We start from the raw sequence: 24874 nt of genomic DNA on the forward strand, positions 1-24874 counted from the left end.
TGCCTCCTCCTAGTGGCGAGGAGTTTAATCCCATGTGTAACGGATAATGGATTTTCACCAGCGTATGAAAGAAATAAGGGCTCACAGACATTCGCTATAAGCAGCTTACATTTATCAAATGAAAATACATAGACAAACAGTTATACTTTTCCATTATACAAATTACAATTAAATCTTTCCGTCATGCAAACTATATTATTAAATAAATAATAATATATATATTAAATAAAAAATAATATATATATATATATATATATATATATATATATATATTAAATAAAAAAATAATATTCTAGGGGTACTTAACCTTACCCCACTTGAGTCCATAACCAATCCACACAACCTTTTCTATCCTCTTATGTTTCTCATTACTAACACCTTTACCCATTTTTTCTCCCTTTCTTCTTCACCTTTATTGGTATTGTATTGGAAAGAGGTCTAGAAACATCTAAGAAGGTAAAATGTCAGGAGATTTAAATCACGTGATATTAAATGGAAAAGAGAGAGAGAGAGATAGAGAGAGAACAAGAGACAGAGAGAACAAGAGACAGAGAGAACAAGAGAGAGAGAGAACAAGAGAGAGAGAGAACAAGAACGAACATACATACCCAGTGGTTATACACTTGAGATCCATCAGGGCTACTTCAAGACATTTGACTGCAAGTTCATCAGGCACAACTAGGCCCTTCAAAATGAATCTGTTTATGTCTGTTGCCAGCTCAGTTTGTGGTTGATTTTCTAACACAGAACGAATGGCATCACCAATTGATAAGCGTTGTAGACCGTATACATTTGCAACCATATTGGCAACTGAAAGACATTTATAATATATATTTAAATATATTGTATATCTATGTTACATTGTATTTATTTTTAGGTGATATTCCTTTTATTTTGTGAAGAAGGCAATAACAACACATGATAGATATGTTAAAAAAATAATATATATATATATATATATATATATATATAGTTAGTCCATATTAACATAGTAAACATCACAGAATCCTGTGAAAATATTGGCACACTCATTAGAAGAAAACTCTCTTTGAAGTAGCAACAAAAGGGTTCGGTAATTAAAATTCTGGTTTATATAAGAGGCATGAACAGAATAATTACATAAATAATCAATGGGGAAGAGATTTCATTTTCAACAAATATAAAATGTTACATGAGGTGATGTCTAGTGTTGTTTGTGACTAGAAATACATGTTCAAGAATGAGAATGTCTGTAAAACAGTTCAAATTGTATTTCTTTATTCAATCCAATTAAAGAGATTTCCACTGAATCCAAGGTCCTTTGTACTTTCTTGACCCAAATGGTGAACCCAAGGGATGACCTTTTTTCCAATATAAGTATAATAGATTTGGCACCACTAAACAAATTCTGTAAAGGGGTGATTTAAGTTCTTGTATGCAGAAGACATCACTCAATAGGTTCCGTAAGAAAGGTAATTTAATGTCCATGAGGACTGAAGACTGTTCAGCAGCTTGAAGTGTTGTGGGTTTTATGTGCAATCTAGATAATATTTAGTTGTTGATTTTAATCAAGTAATGCAAAGATGGAGAAAGCAACAATTTACACACACACAATATATATATATATATATATATATATATATATATATATATATATATATATATATATATACTACATTAAATATATAACTAATTACATTTCTTTCCTAGATGGGTTTATGCGTATAGAAAACAACACAAAACATATACCAATTAGTCTTACCAGTTGTTTTTCCAGATTTAGGAGGTCCAACAATTGCAGTTCTAATAGGAACAGAAGGTTTTGGTTTTGACTGACAAATATATTTAATAGGATTCTTCATAAACGACTCCCTATTTTCTTTTGTTGTAAAGAAATAAATATATTGGCGGTAGATAAGAGGAAAATCTGGACTTCCAAGAGTCTGAAATGGTTTTATTACTTCTCCTTGGCTAAGCTGTAAGAAGTTTTGATAGAAAATGGTTATAAGGACCAGTCAACACATTAGATTTGCATAATCAACAAATGCAACATAACAAGACAATGCAATAGCACTTAGTCTGAACCTCAAATGAGTAGTAGATTTTTTATAACAAATTTCAAAGTTATGTATATTTCCACTCCCCTTGTACCATGTGATAGCAATCAGCCAATCACAAATGCATATACGTATAGTCTGTGAATTCTTGCACATGCTCAGTAGGATCTGGTGACTCAAAAATTGTAAATATAAAAGACTGTGCACATTTTTTTTAAAGGAAGTAAATTGGAAAGTTGTTTAAAATTACATGCTGTATCTGAATCATGAAAATTTAATTTAACCTGAGTGTCCCTTTAACATTATAAAGCAACTTAAAAACAAAATAATATTAATAATTATATTTCTTTCTATTTTGTAAACAATGTTTTAATTGTGCAACTCTGACAAATCTATTTTACATTTGATTAACAGAGGCTTGTATTGTTCTATATTAGTAAAGGCAGGAAAGTTTAAAAATAAGACTTTTTTCAAGGTCATTTTTTATTCAGGTGTGAAGAGTGATAGGTGCTACCTCGCTTATCTTGAATAATACAACAAAATGCTGGTAGATCCACTGCTTTCCAGATACACTAAGACTGTATTTTTTCATATTTTCATTCTAACATTTGACCTGGATATTCCATGCAGAATAGAATATATAAATACCAACAGTTGAAAACCCTCCCACTTGTTACTGTGTATAGAAAATACTTGGATCTGGATATTTCTCCAACATTGGTGTGTCCGGTCCACGGCGTCATCCATTACTTGTGGGAAATGTTCTCCCCCACAGGGAAAGGCAAGGAGAGCACACAGCAAGAGCTGTCCATATAGCTCCCCCTCTGGCTCCGCCCCCCAGTCATTCTCCTTGCCGCTCTGAACAAGTAGCATCTACCATGGGGATGGCGAGGAGTTTGTGGTGTTAGTTTCCTCTCCTCCCCAGGCTCATAGCCAGGATCAAACAGGAGAAGGCCTCGGTGATTCTGATAGCTCCTGCGTGGCCACGCAGGACTTGGTATGCAGACCTGGTGAATATGTCATCGGCTCCACCATGGAAGCTACCTTTGAGACAGGACCTTTTAGTACAAGGTCCATTCGAACATCCCAATCTAGTTTCTCTGCAGCTGACTGCTTGGAAATTGAACGCTTGATTTTATCCAAGCGTGGGTTTTCAAATTCTGTGATTGATACTCTGGTCCAAGCCAGAAAACCTGTGACTAGAAGGATTTACCATAAAATATGGAAAAAATATATCTGTTAGTGTGAATCCAAAGGATTCTCCTGGAGTAAGATTAAAATTCCAAAGATTCTCTCCTTTCTCCAAGAAGGTTTGGATAAAGGATTGTCAGCTAGTTCTCTAAAAAAACAGATTTTTGCATTATGCGTCTTGTTGCACAAACGACTGGCAGCTTTGCCAGATGTACAAGCTTTTGTTCAGGCTTTGGTTAGAATCAAGCCTGTTTACAGACCCATGACTCCTCCTTGGAGTCTAAATTTAGTTCTTTCAGTTCTTCAAGGGGTTCCGTTTGAACCTTTACATTCCATAGATATTAAGTTACTATCTTGGAAAGTTCTGTTTTTGGTTGCTATTTCTTCTGCTAGAAGAGTTTCTGAATTATCTGCTTTGCAGTGTGATCCACCCTATCTGGTGTTCCATTCAGATAAGGTTGTTTTGCGTACTAAGCCTGGTTTTCTTCCAAAAGTTGTTTCCAACGAGAACATCAACCAGGAAATAGTTGTTCCTTCTTTGTGTCCGAATCCAGTTTCAAAGAAGGAACGTTTATTACACAATTTAGATGTTGTTCATGCTTTAAAGTTCTATTTAGAAGCAACAAAAGATTTTAGACAAACCTCATCCTTGTTTGTCGTTTACTCTGGTAAGAGGAGAGGTCAAAAAGCTACTGCTACCTCTCTCTCTTTCTGGCTGAAAAGCATTATCCGCTTGGCTTATGAGACTGCCGGACGGCAGCCTCCTGACCGTATCACAGCTCACTCTACTAGGGCTGTGGCTTCCACATGGGCCTATAAGAACGAGGCTTCTGTTGACCAGATATGTAAGGCAGCGACTTGGTCTTCTCTGCACACTTTTGCCAAATTCTACAAATTTGATATTTTTGCTTCTTCGGAGGCTGTTTTTGGGAGAAAGGTTTTGCAAGCCGTGGTGCCTTCTGTTTAGGTACAAAAAGAGGGGGTGAGGAGTGAAGCTTAGATCAGACTCAACTTGCTTCCCCAAGTCTGATATGCTCCCAATATCAGATGTGTGAAAGTGTGCAAGGTGGGGGTGGGGAGCGCTCAAAAAGAGCTGTGAGTTGCACTGTGATTCTTAACTATTCCTTAAAATCCTTCAAATCTTCTCACAAAAATCCTAAATTAAAGTGTTAATAAATTAATCACTATGCTATGTGGCGGTAGACGTTTCTACAAAAGAGTGTACTCCGTGTTAAAACTTATTTCCCCTAATCAGCAATTTTGTAACAATATATATTGTTTGAAACTTAGTTTAAAGTGCAGTGCGTGTATATATGTGCATTAGTAATATTCCCATCCTCAACAGATACTACTGGTATTTATCCTATTCCTTAACACTTCTATCCGTAATGTGTAAGCACAATGTTGTGAATACAATATTGTAAATATACTTATAAGTGAATGAAAAAATATACAGTGGTTTAGAAAAAAACATTTACTTAAAACATGTTAAAATACAAATACAAATACTGTTGCTGAAGACAATTCATATGGTGTTCCGTATCTTTGTAATTAAAGCATATATTAGAGCATATCCATATCCTATGAAAAAGTGTAATTGTTTAAAAATAATGTTTTTCAGTGAGTTCAGATATTGTGATTCTTTAGTAATATATCTGATAGGGTATTCTTAAGTTGTGGCCACAACTAGTCCATAGATTAAAAAGTCCCAAAGGTAAAAACAAATTGGCTCGACTCCCCCTAACCGGACCTCCGATATCCCTTACCTCCGTGATATTTATCGTGGTGCCGTGGGTTCTGGGAAGAGTGCTTCTGTGTACAAGCCGAGTTTGTTGTTTCTCCCGTCGGCGTGCCGCCGTTTGGGTCGCTTCCGCAACTACTTCCTACCCAGGTGTGTTTGATGTCCGTCTGTCTTGATAAAGGCGCAAGGTACAGCGCTGAAACGCGTAGAAAACGACATTGAGTGTGGATACTATTAGCTCCAGCAGAAGGATCACAGGAACACTCCCCCCACGATCCGGCTACCCGATAGGTCCTCCGTGCACCACGTCAGACGGACATCAAACACACCTGGGTAGGAAGTAGTTGCGGAAGCGACCCAAACGGCGGCACGCCGACGGGAGAAACAACAAACTCGGCTTGTACACAGAAGCACTCTTCCCAGAACCCACGGCACCACGATAAATATCACGGAGGTAAGGGATATCGGAGGTCCGGTTAGGGGGAGTCGAGCCAATTTGTTTTTACCTTTGGGACTTTTTAATCTATGGACTAGTTGTGGCCACAACTTAAGAATACCCTATCAGATATATTACTAAAGAATCACAATATCTGAACTCACTGAAAAACATTATTTTTAAACAATTACACTTTTTCATAGGATATGGATATGCTCTAATATATGCTTTAATTACAAAGATACGGAACACCATATGAATTGTCTTCAGCAACAGTATTTGTATTTGTATTTTAACATGTTTTAAGTAAATATTTTTTTCTAAACCACTGTATATTTTTTCATTCACTTATAAGTATATTTACAATATTGTATTCACAACATTGTGCTTACACATTACGGATAGAAGTGTTAAGGAATAGGATAAATACCAGTAGTATCTGTTGCGGATGGGAATATTACTAATGCACATATATACACGCACTGCACTTTAAACTAAGTTTCAAACAATATATATTGTTACAAAATTGCCGATTAGGGGAAATAAGTTTTAACACGGAGTACACTCTTTTGTAGAAACGTCTACCGCCACATAGCATAGTGATTAATTTATTAACACTTTAATTTAGGATTTTTGTGAGAAGATTTGAAGGATTTTAAGGAATAGTTAAGAATCACAGTCCAACTCACAGCTCTTTTTGAGCGCTCCCCACCCCCACCTTGCACGCCTTCTGTTTAGGTAACCTGATTTGCTCCCTCCCTTCATCCGTGTCCTAAAGCTTTGGTATTGGTTCCCACAAGTAATGGATGACGCCGTGGACCGGACACACCAATGTTGGAGAAAACAGAATTTATGCTTACCTGATAAATTACTTTCTCCAACGGTGTGTCCGGTCCACGGCCTGCCCTGGTTTTTTTAATCAGGTTGAAATTTTTTTTCTTTATACACTACAGTCACCACGGCACCCTATAGTTTCTCCTTTTTCTCCTAACCGTCGGTCGAATGACTGGGGGCGGAGCCAGAGGGGGAGCTATATGGACAGCTCTTGCTGTGTGCTCTCCTTGCCTTTCCCTGTGGGGGAGAACATTTCCCACAAGTAATGGATGATGCCGTGGACCGGACACACCGTTGGAGAAAGTAATTTATCAGGTAAGCATAAATTCTGTTTTCTTTCATGTAATTAGCAAGAGTCCATGAGCTAGTGACGTATGGGATATACATTCCTACCAGGAGGGGCAAAGTTTCCCAAACCTTAAAATGCCTATAAATACACCCCTCACCACACCCACAAATCAGTTTTACAAACTTTGCCTCCTATGGAGGTGGTGAAGTAAGTTTGTGCTAGATTCTACGTTGATATGCGCTCCGCAGCAAGTTGGAGCCCGGTTTTCCTCTCAGCGTGCAGTGAATGTCAGAGGGATGTGAGGAGAGTATTGCCTGTTTGAATTCAATGATCTCCTTCTACGGGGTCTATTTCATAGGTTCTCTGTTATCGGTCGTAGAGATTCATCTCTTACCTCCCTTTTCAGATCGACGATATACTCTTATATATATGAAATCAGTCTATGTGAAGGGGTTTGGAAAGAAATTGCAGGCTGTACCAATATTAGTTGTAGAAAAAATTATATATTTATTGCAAACTTGGTTAAAATTCCATTGTTGGAAGGCACACTATTTAGTTATACATACAACCTCAGCACACAGGTGCTGCATCCGACGCGTTTCCTGCTTTACAACAAGCACTTCATCAGGGATACACAGCTGTTCTCCCTGTGAATATTTAAACCTTTCACATTTAACCCTTAACAATGCTGTCAGCACTTTCATTGGTCTTTCCATACTGCATTGTTAATAATGTATAATACACATATATACTTTAAAAACATATATAATAGGCTACACAGTTATAAATATTCAACATTATAAATATTTATACAAAAATCCTAAATTATCTCAAAGATTTTATTCCCAAACTTTTAAAGGGATCACTAACATAATGAATTTATTAGATCAAAAAAAAATATTTAATTTAAGATCCTAGATATTTATTTTTTCCTTTCTATTGTAATTATGTTAGAAATTTATTAATTAAATAAGTAGCTTTTTTGATGTCAATTATATGGTACAATGGTTTGAAATAGATTTTATGCCTAGAATGGGGAGAATGTTCACATTACTTGGTTTTATGGTTTTTAGTTGTTATGGGCAATACACACTTTAGATACCTTCTTGTGGCTTATTAGTTTGTTTTACTTTCTGGTTATTGGTTATTAAAATAAGCTAGAGTTTCAATTCCTATCCACTTATTTCTTGTTGTTTATTATATTGCCTAGTATAAGAATAGTAGAAATTTATATTTTATACTTTACATATAATTGGTTTAGCCTATAAACAACTTTAAGTCCCATATTTTGTTCATACCTTTTGGGAAGCCTGTTTGGAGTTTATGTATCCAAAAAGCTTCCTTTTTATTTAGATATGCTAATCTGTCCCCTCCTGTAATTTGTTTTGTGACACAATCTATTGCTTGAAATTCAAACAAAGATAGGACATATTTCAATGAGTCTTCATCGAATGTATGGCCTGGTCTATGTCTGGAAAAATGTTCAGCAACTGGTGTTTTTGGTTCAAAAGACTCTAAGGAAAGCAAATGCTCTCGAATTCGGTCTTTTAGGGGTCTAATAGTTCTACCTGTATACTGACATCCACATAGTTTACAGGAGATAAGATAAACTACATACTTTGATGTACATGTTAAATACTGAAATATCCTGAATTCTTGTTTTGTAATGTTCGAGTGGAAGATTTCTCCCAATTTTACATGGTTGCAACTTTTGCACGGTCTTACACCACATTTGAAGGTCCCATTCTTTTTAGTTAGCCAATTGCGTGTGGATCCCATTGTATTTTTTGCAAAATTTCTTTTTACATAGTTGTCTATGGTCTTGGCTCGTCTTGATACAAATTTTACACCTTCTGTTGTTATGTTTGTTAAAGATGGTTCTTTACTTAGCATGGGAAGGTACCTTTCTACAATTTTACAAATTTTATGGTACTGGTTACTGTATTTTGTTGAAAAGACAAGTTGATTATTATTGACTCTTCCTTCTCTTTGTTTATCACTGAGTAGTTCAGCCCTATCCATTGATCTAACCAGTTCAATGGTTTCTATAAGGGCTTTCTCTTTATATCCTCTCTTAATTAGTCTATTTTTTAGATCTTCTGCATGGGTGTTATAGTCCCTGAGATTGCTACAATTTCTGTGCAATCTCATAAATTGTCCCTTTGGGATTGCTCTTTTTAGATGTGTAGGATGGTGAGAGTCTGATCGCAGAATGGTATTCCCTGAAATATCTTTTCTGTATGTTTCTGTATATAAAACATTGTTAATGGTATCTATTTTTATCTGTACATCAAGAAAAGTGATACTGTCTCTATGCCAAGTGTATGTAAATTTTAAATTCATGCTGTTGTCATTGAGAATCTTGACAAAGTTCTCTAGCTGTTTGGTATCACCTTGCCATACTACAAGGATATCGTCGATAAATCTCGTGTAAAATAGAACATTATCTTTGTAGTCATTTAGTTCCCCAAATATCTTGAAAATCTCAAAATATCCAAGATAAATGTTCGCATATGAGGGGGCAAATACTCTTATATATATATACCATTACCTCTGCTGATTTTCGTTTCAGTACTGGTTTGGCTTTCTACAACATGTAGATGAGTGTCCTGGGGTAAGTAAGTAAGCTTATTTTCTGTGACACTCTAAGCTATGGTTAGGCACTTTTTTTTATAAAGTTCTAAATCTATGTATTCAAACATTTATTTGCCTTGACTCAGGATGTTCAACATTCCTTATTTTCAGACAGTCAGTTTCATATTTGGGATAATGCATTTGAATCAATCATTTTTTCTTACCTTAAAAAATTTGACTTTTTTCCTGTGGGCTGTTAGGCTCGCGGGGGCTGAAAATGCTTCATTTTATTGCGGACTTTTTTGGCGCAAATTTTTTTTCTGTTTCCGGCGTCATACGTGTCGCCGGAAGTTGCGTCATTTTTTGACGTTTTTTTGCGTCAAAAGTGTCGGCGTTCCGGATGTGGCGTCATTTTTGGCGCCAAAAGCATTTAGGCGCCAAATAATGTGGGCGTCTTATTTGGTGCTAAAAAATATGGCCGTCATTTTTGTCTCCACATTATTTAAGTCTCATTATTTATTGCTTCTGGTTGCTAGAAGCTTGTTCACTGGCATTTTTTTCCAATTCCTGAAACTGTCATTTAAGGAATTTGATCAATTTTGCTTTATATGTTGTTTTTTCTATTACATATTGCAAGATGTTCCATGTTGCAACTGAGTCAGAAGATACTTCAGGAAAATCGCTGCCCGGTGCTGGAGCTACCAAGCTAAGTGTATCTGCTATAAACTTTTGGTATCTGTTTCTCCAGCTGTTGTTTGTATTGAATGTCATGACAAACTTGTTAATGCAGATAAAATTTCCTTTAGTACTGTTACATTACCTGTTGCTGTTCCGTCAACATCTAATTCTCAGAGTGTTCCTGATAACATAAGAGATTTTATTTTTAAATCCATTAAGAAGGCTATGTCTGTTATTTCTCCTTCTAGTATACATAAAAGTCTTTTAAAACTTCTCTTTTTTTCAGATGAATTTTTATGTTGAAAATATTTTATTCAAAAATTTTCATATATACAATAAACAATAAACATTGGTCACAAATCTCAGCGTTTAGAGGTCATTCGGTACATTGAAAAAGCTCTACATTCCCATGTAATATAATTAACAGATTCTAAAGGTGTCTCTACACCCCCAAGGGGGTTAATGGTGTTGTTTCTGAAATGCTTTGTTCAGCCCGGTCCACTTCCGCCCCTCCCCCTCTCCTCATGGCTTCATAGTAATGTATGAAGGGTTCCCATTGTTGAAGGAATGGTTTTTTGTCATCTAGATATTCTGCTGTGGAGCTCGCCATATCGAAATGGAATATCATCTTTTGTTTTATCCTTTCAAAACTAGGGGGAGTTTCTTTCCAAAATTGGGCTATGCCTAGTCTAACAATTGTACATATCCACCTAGCTAACTTATTATTATACTTAGATATGCCAGGGATCGGAAAGTGGAGTAAAGCCTGTTCCATAGTCAAGATGATTGGTTTTTGGAAGATATCGCTCAGGAGAGCAGATGTATGGTTCCAGGTTTCTCTAACGCTTCTGCATTCCCACCACATATGTGGGTATGTCCCAAGTTCGCCACAGCCTCTGTAACAGAGGTTGGATGATGGGTCTCCTCCATTTCCTGATCTAGTTGGGAATAGGTACCATCTGAAAGCTACCTTAAGGAAGTTTTCCCTAAGGGTCGCGTTTTGCGAGAAAGATAAGCCATTAGCTAAGGTCTCTCTCCACGTCTTAACTGACCAAGTTTTCCCTGTGTCATTTTCCCATTTTAGCATTATAGGTGGTTTACTGTCTTGAGGTTCGCTGTTGAATAGAGTGTACAAGGTGGATATGCCCCCTCTGATTTGATGATCCGTTAGGCAGAGCTTCTCTAGTGTGGTATTTGTTGGGACCCTCTCCCCCCCTAAGACTTGCTGTGCTCTAGATTTTAATTGTAGGTAGTGATACCAAATATTCTTGTCTTCGTGATCTAGAGCCTGATATTGTTCATATGTAATCATCCTACCTTCTTTATATATATCTGCAATTCTATAGAGTCCTCTATTACGCCATTTTTGCTGAGTGGTTTTATCAAAAGAGGTATTATTAGTTATCAAAGGGGTGATCATAGATCTCCTATTGAGTAAGGGGAATTTAGAGTTTAATGTTTTCCAAATGTGTAGGGTGTGTTGGATTGTGATATATTCGCATCTTTTGGTAGTCGATGTGGTGTCAGGTGTCCATAAGAGGTTAGATAATGGAATGGTGTTCATAACACTTGATTCAATATTTACCCATTGTGAATTATTGTTGATATTGAACCAGTGTAGGGTTTGGGCAGTGCGGGCCGAATAATAATACGATATTAGATTTGGGAGACCTATCCCCCCATCTCCCTTAGTAGTACACATAAGTTTCTTATTGATTCTTGCTCTTTTACCCTGCCACACAAATTTTAAGATGTCCTTCTGGAGTTTTTGCAGGTCTGATAAGGGGAGAGATATGGGTAGGGAGCGGAATAAGTAGAGTAACTTAGGTAATAAGGACATCTTAGTCGAGATAATTCTTCCATAGAATGAGATTTTGAGTTTCATCCATTTTGTAATTAAAGCTCTAATGTTTTTAAACATAGGAAGGTAGTTTAGGTGGTATAGAGAGTATATGTTATTAGATAAGTTGATTCCTAAATATTTAATGGACTTCTTTGGCCATTTAAATGAAAAGTTAAGTTCCATTAATTTTTTAGTGTGGTTTGGGATACCGACTCCAAGGGCTTCGCATTTCTCGTCATTTATTTTATATCCCGAAAGGGATCCAAATTGTTGTATTAATTTATAAACTGGAGGGAGGGAGAGTAAGGGTTTAGTCAATGTCAGGATTATGTCGTCGGCAAATAGGGAGATCTTATGTTCTGTTTGGCCTACCTGTATACCAGAAATATCCTGGTTTTCCCTTATCTTGATAGCTAGTGGTTCTATGCTTAAGGCGAATAAAAGCGGGGACAGTGGGCAGCCTTGTCTGGTTCCATTATTAACATGTATGGGGTTCGATTGGTAGCCTGACAATTTGACATAAGCTGTTGGGTGTGAGTATAATGTTTTGATGGCATCGTAGAAAGGACCTGTGATGCCTACTTTTTCTAGAACCGCAAACATATAGTCCCAGTTAATTCTATCGAATGCCTTCTCTGCATCCAACGAGAGAAACAGAGAAGGCACTCTTTCAATCGTGGCTATATTAATCAAATTGATAATTTTCCTCGTGTTATCTGGGGCTTCTCTTTGCGTGATAAAACCTACTTGGTCTGGGTGGATAAATTTAGTAAGAAGTGGGTTGAATCGGTTTGCTAAAATTTTGGTAAATAGTTTAATGTCCTGATTGATAAGGGAGATGGGCCTGTAGTTTTGGCAATGTTGCTTGTTTTTACCCGGTTTTGGGATCACTGTGATTCGAGCCATCAACATCTCTCTGGGGATTTCCTTACCTTGCATCATAGCATTAAAAACTTTAACTAGTTGGGGTACTAAGATAGGGTGTAATATTTTGTAGAATATGGCAGGAAAGCCATCGGGTCCTGGGGCTTTGGATCGTTTGAGGTTCTTTATATTGAGTATTATCTCTTCTGGGGTTATGGGTTTATTTAGGGAGTCAAGCTCGTCTGTGGTGATGGTTGGTAGAGTGCTATCTCCAAGAAAAGATAATAGATCGAGGGCTCTGTTTCTCTCTGTATGTGTTGTTGATAAGTTATATAGTTTACCATAGTAGTCTGCGAACAAGTTTGCTATGTCTTGAGGGTCATTGGTGGTCTTGTTATTTGGGGCTTGTATCTGTGGGACTGTCGTGGTTTTCACTATATCTTTCAGTTTGTTAGCTAGCATTCGGTCCGGCTTATTGCCGTAGATATAATATTGGGTGTCCACTATTTTTATTGATCTAGCTGCCTCTTTGTTTAGAAGTGAGTCTAGTTCTGCATTTTTGGCTTTAAGCTGATTGACTAAAGATCGGGAGGGATTAAGCCCGAGTTGTGATCTCAGCCTGTTAGTTTCTGCTTTTAATTCTAGTGTTTTAGTTTCTCTGAGCTTATTTTGTCTTCTAGATTCGGCCATGAGTAAGCCTCGTGTGTAAGCCTTCAATGCTCCCCATTCAAGGGTAGGGTTTTGTGTGGAATTATTGTTAATGGTAATAAATTCAACTATTTGCTGTTTTAACTTTTCTAGTTCCGGCCCTTCCCTGAGCAGGGATGCATTTAGGGTCCAAGATTTAGTCCTATGTGGATTAATCAATCCTGCTAGAGTGATTTCCATTATGGAGTGGTCGGACCAGGAGCAGTTTGTGATTGACGCGTCATTAAGCAATGGTACTAAAATTTGACTTACTAAGATATAGTCTATTCTTGACTGTGAGGAGTGCATAGGAGAATAGTATGTGTAGTCTCTAGCATCCCTATTCCGGGCTCGCCAGCAATCTATTAAGTTGTGATCTAATGTAAAGTCTAATAAGATTCTACTCGGTTTTGTGGGTGTGTTGTGAGATGTGTGTGCTTGTGAGGATCTGTCGATTTTGTCATTCATAGTGATATTGAAATCACCTCCTACTATAGTTTTATATCTTTTCCATAGGGTTAGGTGCTTGCTTAGTTTAGAGATAAAGTTAGCCTGTGATTCATTGGGGGCATACACGTTAACTAATAGGAGTGGGGTGTTTTGTATCGAGCCTTGTATTATTAGATATCTCCCTTCTTTGTCTCTTATTACCGATTCTTCTTGGAAATTAAGGGATGAGTGAATTAAAATGGAAACTCCGCATTTTTTTTTTGGGCCTATAGCATGAAATTGCGTGGGGTATGCCTTATCCCAGTAAGTGGGCGTATAAGCTGATGTGAAATGTGTTTCCTGCAACATTATTATCTTAGCCCCCAGTGCCTTGTATTCCATGATTGCTTTTTTCCTTTTGATGTCAGAATTAAGCCCTCTGACGTTATGTGATATTATTTTTATGGGCATGTTGTAGTGTCGGGGAGGACTGCTTTAGAAAAGTACCTGTGAGTCTGTGAGAGGAGGATCGTGGTCTCTCTGGATTGGAGGAGGGGTTTCATGGACCAGGCCGAGCTCAGCCTCAGTAGAGGAGTTGTAATCACGCCTTCATGAATGACAGAAAAGAGGTTTAGCAAAACATACATTGATTCTTCAGGCTTCACAAAATCAACAACAACTTTCTGAACCAACTCACCATAAAGAAGTGACCGAAGGATTAGTGACCAAAATTGAAACATAAATAAAACATAAATAAATGTTAGAGATAAAGACTTATGCATGACTTATCATATAAGTGTTACATCTTATTCTACCTGATCAGGTGCTTAACATGAGCGTGGGAGAGGGAGGGGGAGGAGGGGGGAGACAAAAGGGGGGGTCTGGGTGAGGGGGGGTATTGAACATATCCTAAGAGTATATATTATTTGTGTAACAGATGACATTGAACAGTATGATCCAATGTTCTAGTGAGGGTTAGAGGGTATAAATCCCTGAGGTCCCTTTTGAGGTAGATTGGTAATTAAGGGTGAGAGGGGCCAGTAATGACTCTTATCTAAAATTGTAGCGTAGGAGCCTCGTAGGGGCAGGACTTAGCTGAGGGGAGCGGGGAGCTGGGAAGGGGGCTGTACCTCACCTTAGCGAGTTATGCCTCAGGGACTTAACTTATGAACATTATAACCTAGAACTGGTTAATAAAACAACTTGAACACAAAACCCAATAATAATGAGTCTGACACAGAAAAACAATACTATGTAGGCCTTGTCCCAATTCAATGGGATAGACCTTACATCTTGAGATTTAGTCCTGAGAGACTCACAGCTGCTTATATTAGCATTGGTCTCATGTTGGTGAGTCAGTAGCTTCGTCGGAATCTTCTTCCTCTAGATCTTTAGTAGGGGTAATCTTCTGTTTCTTTGCTTTTCCATTCCTCCCGACTGGTGTCCATTCTTTTTGAAAAGCTTTTCTAGGAGGAACTGAACTTGCGGGAGTAATAGTAATGTCATTTTGAATTTGTAGTCGGTCTAATAGAGCCTTTCCTTCCTCTAGGGTGGTACAGCTGTAATTACCATTCTGGTGTGTGAAGGTTAATTTGAAGGGAAAGTTCCATCTGTATTTTAAATGTTCCTTTGTGAGAGCGGCAGTGATGGGTTTCAAATCCCTTCTTTTCCTGAGTGTAATTGGAGCAAGATCCGTGTAGATTTGGATATTATGTCCTTCAAATTCTATACACCTTTTGTCTCTTGCAGCTTTCAAAATCCGTTCTTTAACGTGATAGTAATGTAGTTTTAAGATGACATCCCTGTTGGCATTTTGTTGTGGTCTTGTGAGAGCCCTATGGACCCTGTCCATCAACAGCATGGTTGGTTCTATATCTGGAACTAATTGTACAAATAGCTCAGTAACTGTTTCCTCTAGATTACTATAAGTCTCTGGAAGATTTCGGATTCTTAGGTTAGATCTGCGTGATCTGTTTTCCAGATCTTCTATCTGCTCTTCGAGTCTATGGACATATGCAGAGTTATCTTGTATCGAGTTTCTGAGGATGGGGATTTCTTTGGTCACACTGTCCAGTTTTTCTTCCAAATCAGCAGTTCTCCCACCTATCTCTCTGAGGTCTTGTTTGATCTCAGCTAGAGCCATTTTAAATTCTTCTTGAAACAAAGACTTAATTTGGGATAGAAGCTCTTTGTTGGTTTCCTCTGTTCTGGGTTCCCCAGGTTTCTCAGTGCTCTGTGTTGGTGAACTAGGTGCCACAGGAGAATTACCTTTATCTATACCTTTTTGTTTAGATTGAGATCTCGATAGGCATTCCTTTACTGTTTGTGATTTATTCTTCATTTTGAGAAGTTTGATAGAGGGTGTCTCTTGTTTGGGGTTTTCGGTTGTGGGGAACCTAGGTGTTCAGTATGTCTTGCGCTTGTTTACTCTTAGGATTTATAGGGACTTTTTAGGGTTATACGCTCATGTTGATAGGAACCCTCTATTTGCAGGGTACATATGAATCCATTGTCAGGCAAAATAGATGTTAAGATTGCAGTCTCTATCACATTGTGCTTTTAAGGAGGTGAGATAGGTATGTTAAGTGGTCTCTCTTGTCAGATGACCTAAAGGCTCCTGCAAATTCTCTATAAATATTCCCAAGCCGCTGCTACAGAGTTTCACAGCCCAGGTATAGAGTTTGGAGATAGGGAGCCTTGTAAGGAGACTGTCCATACATAAGGAAGGTTGCACTCACATTAGGTCTTGTTGCTAAAAATGGCGACTTTTCCCGCCTGCTAAGTCTTCCTCAATGCAGGCCTCTTTACTTATATATTTCCAAGCTGTCAGCGCTAACTGTGAGAGCCCTTATATGGAAGTTGATACCTGCATAAATCGTTCTTTCCCAATAATGTCCTTAATGCAATATCTTTATGTTAGCCAAAGTCTATGTGCATCGCAATGCCCTGTGCTGTAACGTGCAGGCCGCAGTCTGAGATAAGTATTATCGGGTGTGTGAAGGAGTAAAATGTCTTACCCTCTCTCTGTGATTTGATTACTTGGGTAGAGTCTTCTCACTCGTTCCGGTTACAACCGGATTGATATGCCACTGTTCTTTTAGGCGATCCGTTCTTATGTTGTCTCAGATGCCGGTATAGGCCGAAGCCCCGGACTTTCCTGTCACCTCCTCCGGTACTCCGGATCGGCTTGTCTCCGGATCCTCTCTTGCAATAAAAATACCTCCCAAGAAGGTTATCTATGGGCTCTCAGATACTTCTCCAATGGTATCGTTGGTATTTTAGCGCTTATTAACGTTGCAAATAATACTTTAGAAGGCTTTTTGTTCACGAGCTCTGTGTCAGCACGTCTGCTCTGCAGCTCACCAAGCTCCGCCCCCCTTTCAGATGAATTTTTAAATGAACATCATCATTCTGATACTGATAATGGTTCTTCTGGTTCAGAGGTTTCTGTCTCAGAGGTTGATGCTGATAAATCTTCGTATTTGTTCAAGATGGAATTTATTCGTTCTTTACTTAAAGAAGTATTAATTGCATTAGAAATAGAGGATTCTGGTCCTCTTGATACTAAATCTAAACGTTTAAATAAGGTTTTTAAATCTCCTGTAGTTATTCCAGAAGTGTTTTCTCTCCCTGATGCTATTTCTGAAGTAATTTCCAGGGAATGGAATAATTTGGGTAATTCATTTACTCCTTCTAAAACGTTTTAAGCAATTATATCCTGTGCCATCTGACAGATTAGAGTTTTGGGACAAAATCCCTAAGGTTAATGGGGCTGTCTCTACTCCTGCTATATTTTTAGCGGATGTTGCTGCAGCTTCAACTTTTTGGTTAGAAGCTTTAGCGCAACAAGTAACAGATCATAATTCTTATAGCATTATTATTATTCTATAACATGCTAATAATTTTATTTGTGATACCATCTTTGATATCATTAGAGTTGATGTCAGGTATATGTCTCTAGCTATTTTAGCTAGAAGAGCTTTATGGCTTAAAACTTGGAATGCTGATATGTCTTCTAAGTCAACTTTGCTATCCCTTTCTTTCCAGGGTAATAAATTATTCGGTTCTCAGTTGGATTCTATTATCTCAACTGTTACTGGAGGGAAGGGAACTTTTTTACCAAAGGATAAAAAATCTAAAGGTAAATTTAGGTCTAATAATCGTTTTCGTTCCTTTCCTCACAACAAGGAACAAAAGCCTGATCCTTCATCCTCAGGAGCGGTATCAGTTTGGAAACCATTTCCAGTTTGGAATATATCCAAGCCTTATAGAAACCCAAAGCCAGCTCCTAAGTACCCATGAAGGTGCGGCCCTCATTCCAGCTCAGCTGGTATGGGGCAGATTACGTTTTCTTCAAAGAAATTTGGATCAATTCCGTTCACAATCTCTGGTTTCAGAACATTGTTTCAGAAAGGTACAGAATTGGCTTCAAGTTAAGGCCTCCTGCAAAGAGATTTTTTTTCTTTCCCGTGTCCCAGTAAACCCAGCAAAGGCTCAGCATTTCTGAAATGTGTTTCAGATCTAGAGTTGGCTGGAGTAATTATGCCAGTTCCAGTTCTGGAACAGGGGCTGGGGTTTTATTCTATCTCTTCATTGTACCAAAGAAGGTCAATTCCTTCAGACCAGTTCCGGATCTATCAATATTGAATCGTTATGTAAGGATACCAACATTCAAGATGGTAACTGTAGGACTATCCTGCCTTTTGTTTAGCAAGGGCATTATATGTCTACAATAGATTTACAGGATGCATATCTGCATATTCCGATTCATCCAGATCACTTTTAGTTTCTGAGATTCTCTTTTTAGACAAGCATTACCAGTTTTGTGGCTCTACCGTTTGGCCTAGCATCAGCTCCAAGAATTTTTTCAAAGGTTCTCGGTGCCCTTCTGTCTGTAATCAGAGAACAGGGTATTGGTATTTCCTTATTTTGGACGATATCTTGGTACTTGCTCAGTCTTCACATTTCGCAGAATCTCATACGAATCGACTTGTGTTGTTTCTTCAAGATCATGGTTGGAGGATCAATTTACCAAAAAGTTCATTGATTCCTCAGACAAGGGTAACCTTTTTAGGTTTCCAGATAGATTCAGTGTCTATGACTCTGTCTTTGTCAGACAAGAGAAGTCTAACATTGATATCAGCTTGTCAAAACCTTCAGTCACAATCATTCCCTTTGGTAGCCTTATGCATGGAAATTTTAGGTCTTATGACTGCTGCATCGGACGCAATCTCCTTTGCTCGTTTTCACATGCGACCTCTTCAGCTCTGTATGCTGAACCAATGGTGCAGGGATTACACAAAGATATCTCAAATAATATCTTTAAACCGATTATACGACACTCTCTGACATGGTGGACAGATCACCATCGTTTAGTTCAGGGGGCTTCTTTGTTCTTCCGACCTGGACTATAATCTCAACAGATGCAAGTCTTACAGGTTGGGGAGCTGTGTGGGGGTCTCTGACGGCACAAGGGGTTTGGGAATCTCAGGAGGTGAGATTACCGATCAATATTTTGGAACTCCGTGCAATTTTCAGAGCTCTTCAGTCTTGGCCTCTTCTGAAGAGAGAGTTGTTCATTTGTTTTCATATAGACAATGTCACAACTGTGGCATACATCAATCATCAAGGAGGGACTCACAGTCCTCTGGCTATGAAAGAAGTATCTCGAATTTTGGTTTGGACGGAATCCAGCTCCTGTCTAATCTCTGCGGTTCATATCCCAGGTATAGACAATTGGGAAGCGGATTATCTCAGTCGCCAAACGTTGCATCCGGGCGAATGGTCTCTTCACCCAGAGGTATTTCTTCAGATTGTTCAAATGTGGGAACTCCCAGAAATAGATCTGATGGCTTCTCATCTAAACAAGAAACTTCCCAGGTATCTGTCCAGATCCCGGGATCCTCAGGCGGAGGCAGTGGATGCATTATCACTTCCTTGGAAGTATCATCCTGCCTATATCTTTCCGCCTCTAGTTCTTCTTCCAAGAGTATTCTCCAAGATTCTGAAGGAATGTTCGTTTGTCCTGCTGGTAGCTCCATCATGGCCTCACAGGTTTTGGTATGCGGATCTTGTCCGGATGGCCTCTTGCCAGCTGTGGACTCTTCCGTTAAGACCAGACCTTCTGTCGCAAGGTCCTTTCTTCCATCAGGATCTCAAATCCTTAAATTTTAAGGTATGGAGTTTGAACGCTTGATTCTTGGTCAAAGAGGTTTCTCTGACTCTGTGATTAATTCTATGTGACAGGCTCGTAAATCTGTATCTAGAGAGATATATTATAGAGTCTGGAAGACTTATATTTCTTGGTGTGTTTCTCATCATTTTTCTTGGCATTCTTTTAGAATACCGAGAATTTTACAGTTTCTTCAGGATGGTTTAGATAAAGGTTTGTCCGCAAGTTCCTTGAAAGGACAAATCTCTGCTCTTTCTGTTCTTTTTCACAGAAAGATTGCTAATCTTCCTGATATTCATTGTTTTGTACAAGCTTTGGTTCGTATAAAACCTGTCATTAAGTCAATTTCTCCTCCTTGGAGTTTGAATTTGGTTCTGGGGGCTCTTCAAGCTCCTCCTTTTGAACCCATGCATTCTTTGGTCATTAAATTACTTTCTTGGAAAGTTTTGTTTCTTTTGGCCATCTCTTCTGCCAGAAGAGTCTCTGAATTATCTGCTCTTTCTTGTGAGTCTCCTTTTCTGATTTTTCATCAGGATAAGGCGGTGCTGCAAACTTCTTTTTAATTTTTTACCTAAGGTTGTGAATTCTAACAACATTAGTAGAGAAATTGTGGTTCCTTCATTATGTCCTAATCCTATGAATTCTAAGGAGAAATCATTGCATTCTTTGGATGCTGTTAGAGCTTTGTAATATTATGTTGAAGCTACTAAGTCTTTCCGAAAGACTTCTAGTCTATTTGTCATCTTTTCCGGTTCTAGAAAAGGCCAGAAAGCTTCTGCCATTTCTTTGGCATCTTGGTTGAAATCTTTATTTCATCATGCCTATGTCGAGTCGGGTAAAACTCCGCCTCGAAGGATTACAGCTCATTCTACTAGGTCAGTTTCTACTTCCTGGGCATTTAGGAATGAAGCTTCGGTTGATCAGATTTGCAAAGCAGCAACTTGGTCCTCTTTGCATACTTTTACTAAATTCTACCATTTTGATGTGTTTTCTTCTTCTGAAGCAGTTTTTGGTAGAAAAGTACTTCAGGCAGCGGTTTCAGTTTGAATCTTCTGCTTATGTTTTCATTAAACTTTATTTTGGGTGTGGATTATTTTCAGCAGGAATTGGCTGTCTTTATTTTATCCCTCCCTCTCTAGTGACTCTTGCGTGGAAAGATCCACATCTTGGGTAGTCATTATCCCATACGTCACTAGCTCATGGACTCTTGCTAATTACATGAAAGAAAACATAATTTATGTAAGAACTTACCTGATAAATTCATTTCTTTCATATTAGCAAGAGTCCATGAGGCCCACCCTTTTTTTGTGGTGGTTATGATTTTTTTGTATAAAGCACAATTATTCCAATTCCTTATTTTTTATGCTTTCGCACTTTTTCCTTATCACCCCACTTCTTGGCTATTCGTTAAACTGATTTGTGGGTGTGGTGAGGGGTGTATTTATAGGCATTTTAAGGTTTGGGAAACTTTGCCCCTCCTGGTAGGAATGTATATCCCATACGTCACTAGCTCATGGACTCTTGCTAATATGAAAGAAATGAATTTATCAGGTAAGTTCTTACATAAATTATGTTTTTTCTATTAATGTTTATGATTTTTTGCTCAATGAACTCTGTCAAATGTTATCATTTCAAATGAACACTGTCTTTTTTTACTATACCTTGACTGGGTCCCATCGTCCAAAGACACTTAGGTGTTTGTAGGACAGATGGAGCATCTTGCTAGCAAGTACTGAGCTTACTGGGTAACATTTTTCAAAGAGGCCTTTACGGTCTTCCACAAGGTGCTTAATTTTGTCATAGATCTGGTAATGTACAATATGGGATTTCCTGCCACCATTGACGGTAATACATGGTATCATTAAGCTTGCTACTTCTTCCTGCCAGAAATAAAAAATAAAACACAAACGTTGCCAAATACATTAAAATGACTGTATTAGAGAATATTATTTTATGTATTCCATCTAAAATTACAAAATCTGAAGTACTCTTAGAGAAGTTGATAGATGTTGATGTAATAAAAACTGCTTATTTATTTCTCATTTAAAGATCAGAGAAAGCAGTAATTCACCTGAAAATAATAGAACTGTGAATTTATGGTTCATTTGAGTCATCCAGATTAAATGGAAAACAAATCTGTAACACAAACACCTTCAATAAATTATGCTTATGTAAAGAAAATGACATTTGCTAAATGTATTTTACTTTTATATCAATACCTAGGCTATTCTGTCTACAGGAGGACTAATGTAAATAACCCTGCTGATTCTAATCATCTGCCAGTTAAAGTTTGCTGGTTATACTGTGTAAATATGAATATTTTAAAAATAATTAATGCTATTAACATTTTGTTCTTGAAAAAGACACACAGATGAAACAGCAGTTGCTACACACTCATACTAAAGGGTAGATCACCCAGATATGCCAGTCAGTGGAAAAAAAATGATAGCATTTTAATATTGATATTAACAATAAAAGAACTATGCTGATTCTAGCAAAGCACAGGAATGAAACTGCTAAAAAAATACAATTTTTTTCAAAGTGTTCATGAAACAAACGGTGTCCTTTTAATATGTACCCTCTTACCCTAAAAAAATGCTTTCAAATAGACTAAAAGTTCCAGGCTTCAGACTAGTGTGCTTTCAAGGGATATGAAACCCCAAATTTTCTTTCATGATTCAGATAGAGCATGCAATTTTAAGCAACTTTCTAATTTACTCATATTATCCAATTATCTTCATTCTTTTGGTATCTTTATTTGAAAAGCAGGAATACACGCTTAGGAGCCGGCCCATTTTAGGTTCAGCACCTAGGTAGCACTTGCTGATTAGTGGCTATATGTAGCCACCAATCAGCAAACGCTATCCAGTGTTCTGGACCAAAAAAAGGCTCCAAAGCTTTCATTCCTGCTTTTACAAATAAAGATACCAAGAGAACGAAGAAAAATTGATAATAGAAGTAAATTAGAAAGTTGCTTAAAATTGCATGCTCTATCTGAATCATGAAAAAAAAAATTGGGTTTAGTATCCTTTTAAGGGTTGCATAAAGAAGAATTTATAAGATTAGCGGTGAGAGCAAAATTTTAAATGAGCATCGTTCCTTTACACTTGAATGAGGTCATGGTATTTTGTTTTAGAAAACCCAGAGTGTGTACAATTTGATCACTTTTAATCATGTAGTATTAGTATTAAGCGTTCAAGGAACAACTCTTCAGTATCCTTTCATTATTTATGTTTCCAGTTTTCCCTGTAATATATGTTTGAAAATTGTAAATTATCTTCATTAGTAGGTGGCCACTCATGGACTTTGGCTATTTCCAGTGCTGGATTTATGCTTTTGAAAGATCACAACACTAAGATCTAGATTTCCACAGATCTTAGTGTGGTGATCTTTCAACACAATCAGTCCGGTACCGAAAATAGCTCACGTGGCCACTTACGTCTGCATTCAGCAGCTAACAAAGCTAACGAATACCCATGCCTAGAAAATTGTAAAGTCACTTATAAGAAGTGGAAGAGCACATGGCAGGCTTCTCAAGTGTAACCCTGCCACATGTATGTCCCTAATTTGCAGCTGGTTATCTTATCTCTTTGAAAGCCAATCGATGGAGATTTTGTCTACTCTAGTAACAAACCTTATCATGGCTTCTCCAAACAAGGAAAGTGGTGGTTTGAGTTTGACTATTGAAAACCTGTTGCAGTAAATATTTTTCACACTCACCTATTATGTTAATTTACTGCACAAGTGCATAAATATCTTGTAATTACAGAGAGTTTACTATCTCTTTAAATACATTCATACGCATAGATTACGAGTTTTGCGTTAACAAGCAGTTTTCCCTCACCGCTCACCTAAAATTTAGCTCCACATCTCACCTCAATACCAGCGCTGCTTATGGTAGCGGTAAGCTGGCAAAACATGCTAGTGCACGATTTCCCCATAGGAATCAATGGGGGAGAGCCGGCTGAAAACAAACAAACCTAACACCTGCAAAAAAGCAGCGTTCAGCTCCTAACACAGCCCCATTGATTCCTATGGGGAAAATACTTTTATGTCTACACCTAACACCCTAACATGAACCCTGAGTCTAAACACCCCATATCTTACACTTATTAACCCCTAATCCGCTGCCCCCGACATCGTCGACACCTGCATTATATTATTAACTTAAAAATATATACAAAGATAGGGGAGTCAGGCTGTAGAGAAACACCAGGTATAGTAATTAACCTGGTTTAAACCTCATATAGAGGATTTGAATGCAGACCCTTTAAATACTATAACACTTTTAATCTAAGGAGAGAAATGTGTAGTGTTAAATTGAATAACTACACGAAAGACAGGGATTTCAGCATCCAATTTTATTAAGGGTCAATTTACCCAGCTAAACATAAATGTCTAGAAAATTTAACAGTGCAGTATTGTTCTTACCAACATGTAACAGATTAGCAACTTAGTAAATGGATAACATATAGCTATGCACAGAAGCTGTAACAAAATAATACATAGGATGCGTATGTTAGGTATCTTGAGACTAAAGTGTATAACCTATGTCTATTTATGTATATAGCGACCTAAACCACAGACAACACCTCTACCAGAGGTTGGCATGCAATAAATTGCACAAATCAGCCAACTTGGATAACCATGAGGATCTATGTTTGTGTGACACACCTCTTCGTGCAGTAAATAGTGTCATCATAAAATTTGCAAATTTAGATAATTCAACCAAACTTACATTTAGGTAAAGAAAATAATAAACACATAAATAGAGCATGCTCTAAAATAGTAGATTTGGACCGGAGGGTACCTAACAACACCTTTTCAGAGGGCACCACTATATTAACATAGTGTCAGGTGTCATGAAAGTAAATAATTAGGATCTATGTTAGGTCCCTCACTCCAAGGTCCAAACTATACAAATGTTAAGTTGCAACTTTAAATTTTTACAGGATGCAAACATACACCAAATAGTGTTATACTGTATGCTGAGATTTCTCCTGTGAAAAAAGAAGTTATGAACCGTATTTTATTTTTCCAAGAACACACAGCAAATGAAATGGCAGTTCCAAGGCTTTCTAGTTTTCCAAAGTACCTTTC

At 37.7% G+C, this 24874-nt stretch overlaps 1 protein-coding gene across 1 annotated transcript in view; it reads right to left on the reverse strand.

Annotated features, from left to right (window-relative positions):
* Positions 1 to 24874, reverse strand: part of AK9 (adenylate kinase 9) — a 205989-nt gene that overhangs the window by 37613 nt on the left and 143502 nt on the right. Inside the window, exons 28-30 of the mRNA XM_053712173.1 lie at positions 21436 to 21654; positions 1742 to 1955; positions 609 to 810 (exon numbers count right to left, since the gene is read on the reverse strand). Of these exons, the coding sequence (XP_053568148.1) occupies positions 609 to 810; positions 1742 to 1955; positions 21436 to 21654 (635 nt within the window). The remainder of the gene's footprint in view (positions 1 to 608; positions 811 to 1741; positions 1956 to 21435; positions 21655 to 24874) is intronic.

This window comes from Bombina bombina, chromosome 4 (assembly GCF_027579735.1).
Source record: "Bombina bombina isolate aBomBom1 chromosome 4, aBomBom1.pri, whole genome shotgun sequence".
Classification (NCBI taxonomy): Eukaryota; Metazoa; Chordata; class Amphibia; order Anura; family Bombinatoridae; genus Bombina; species Bombina bombina.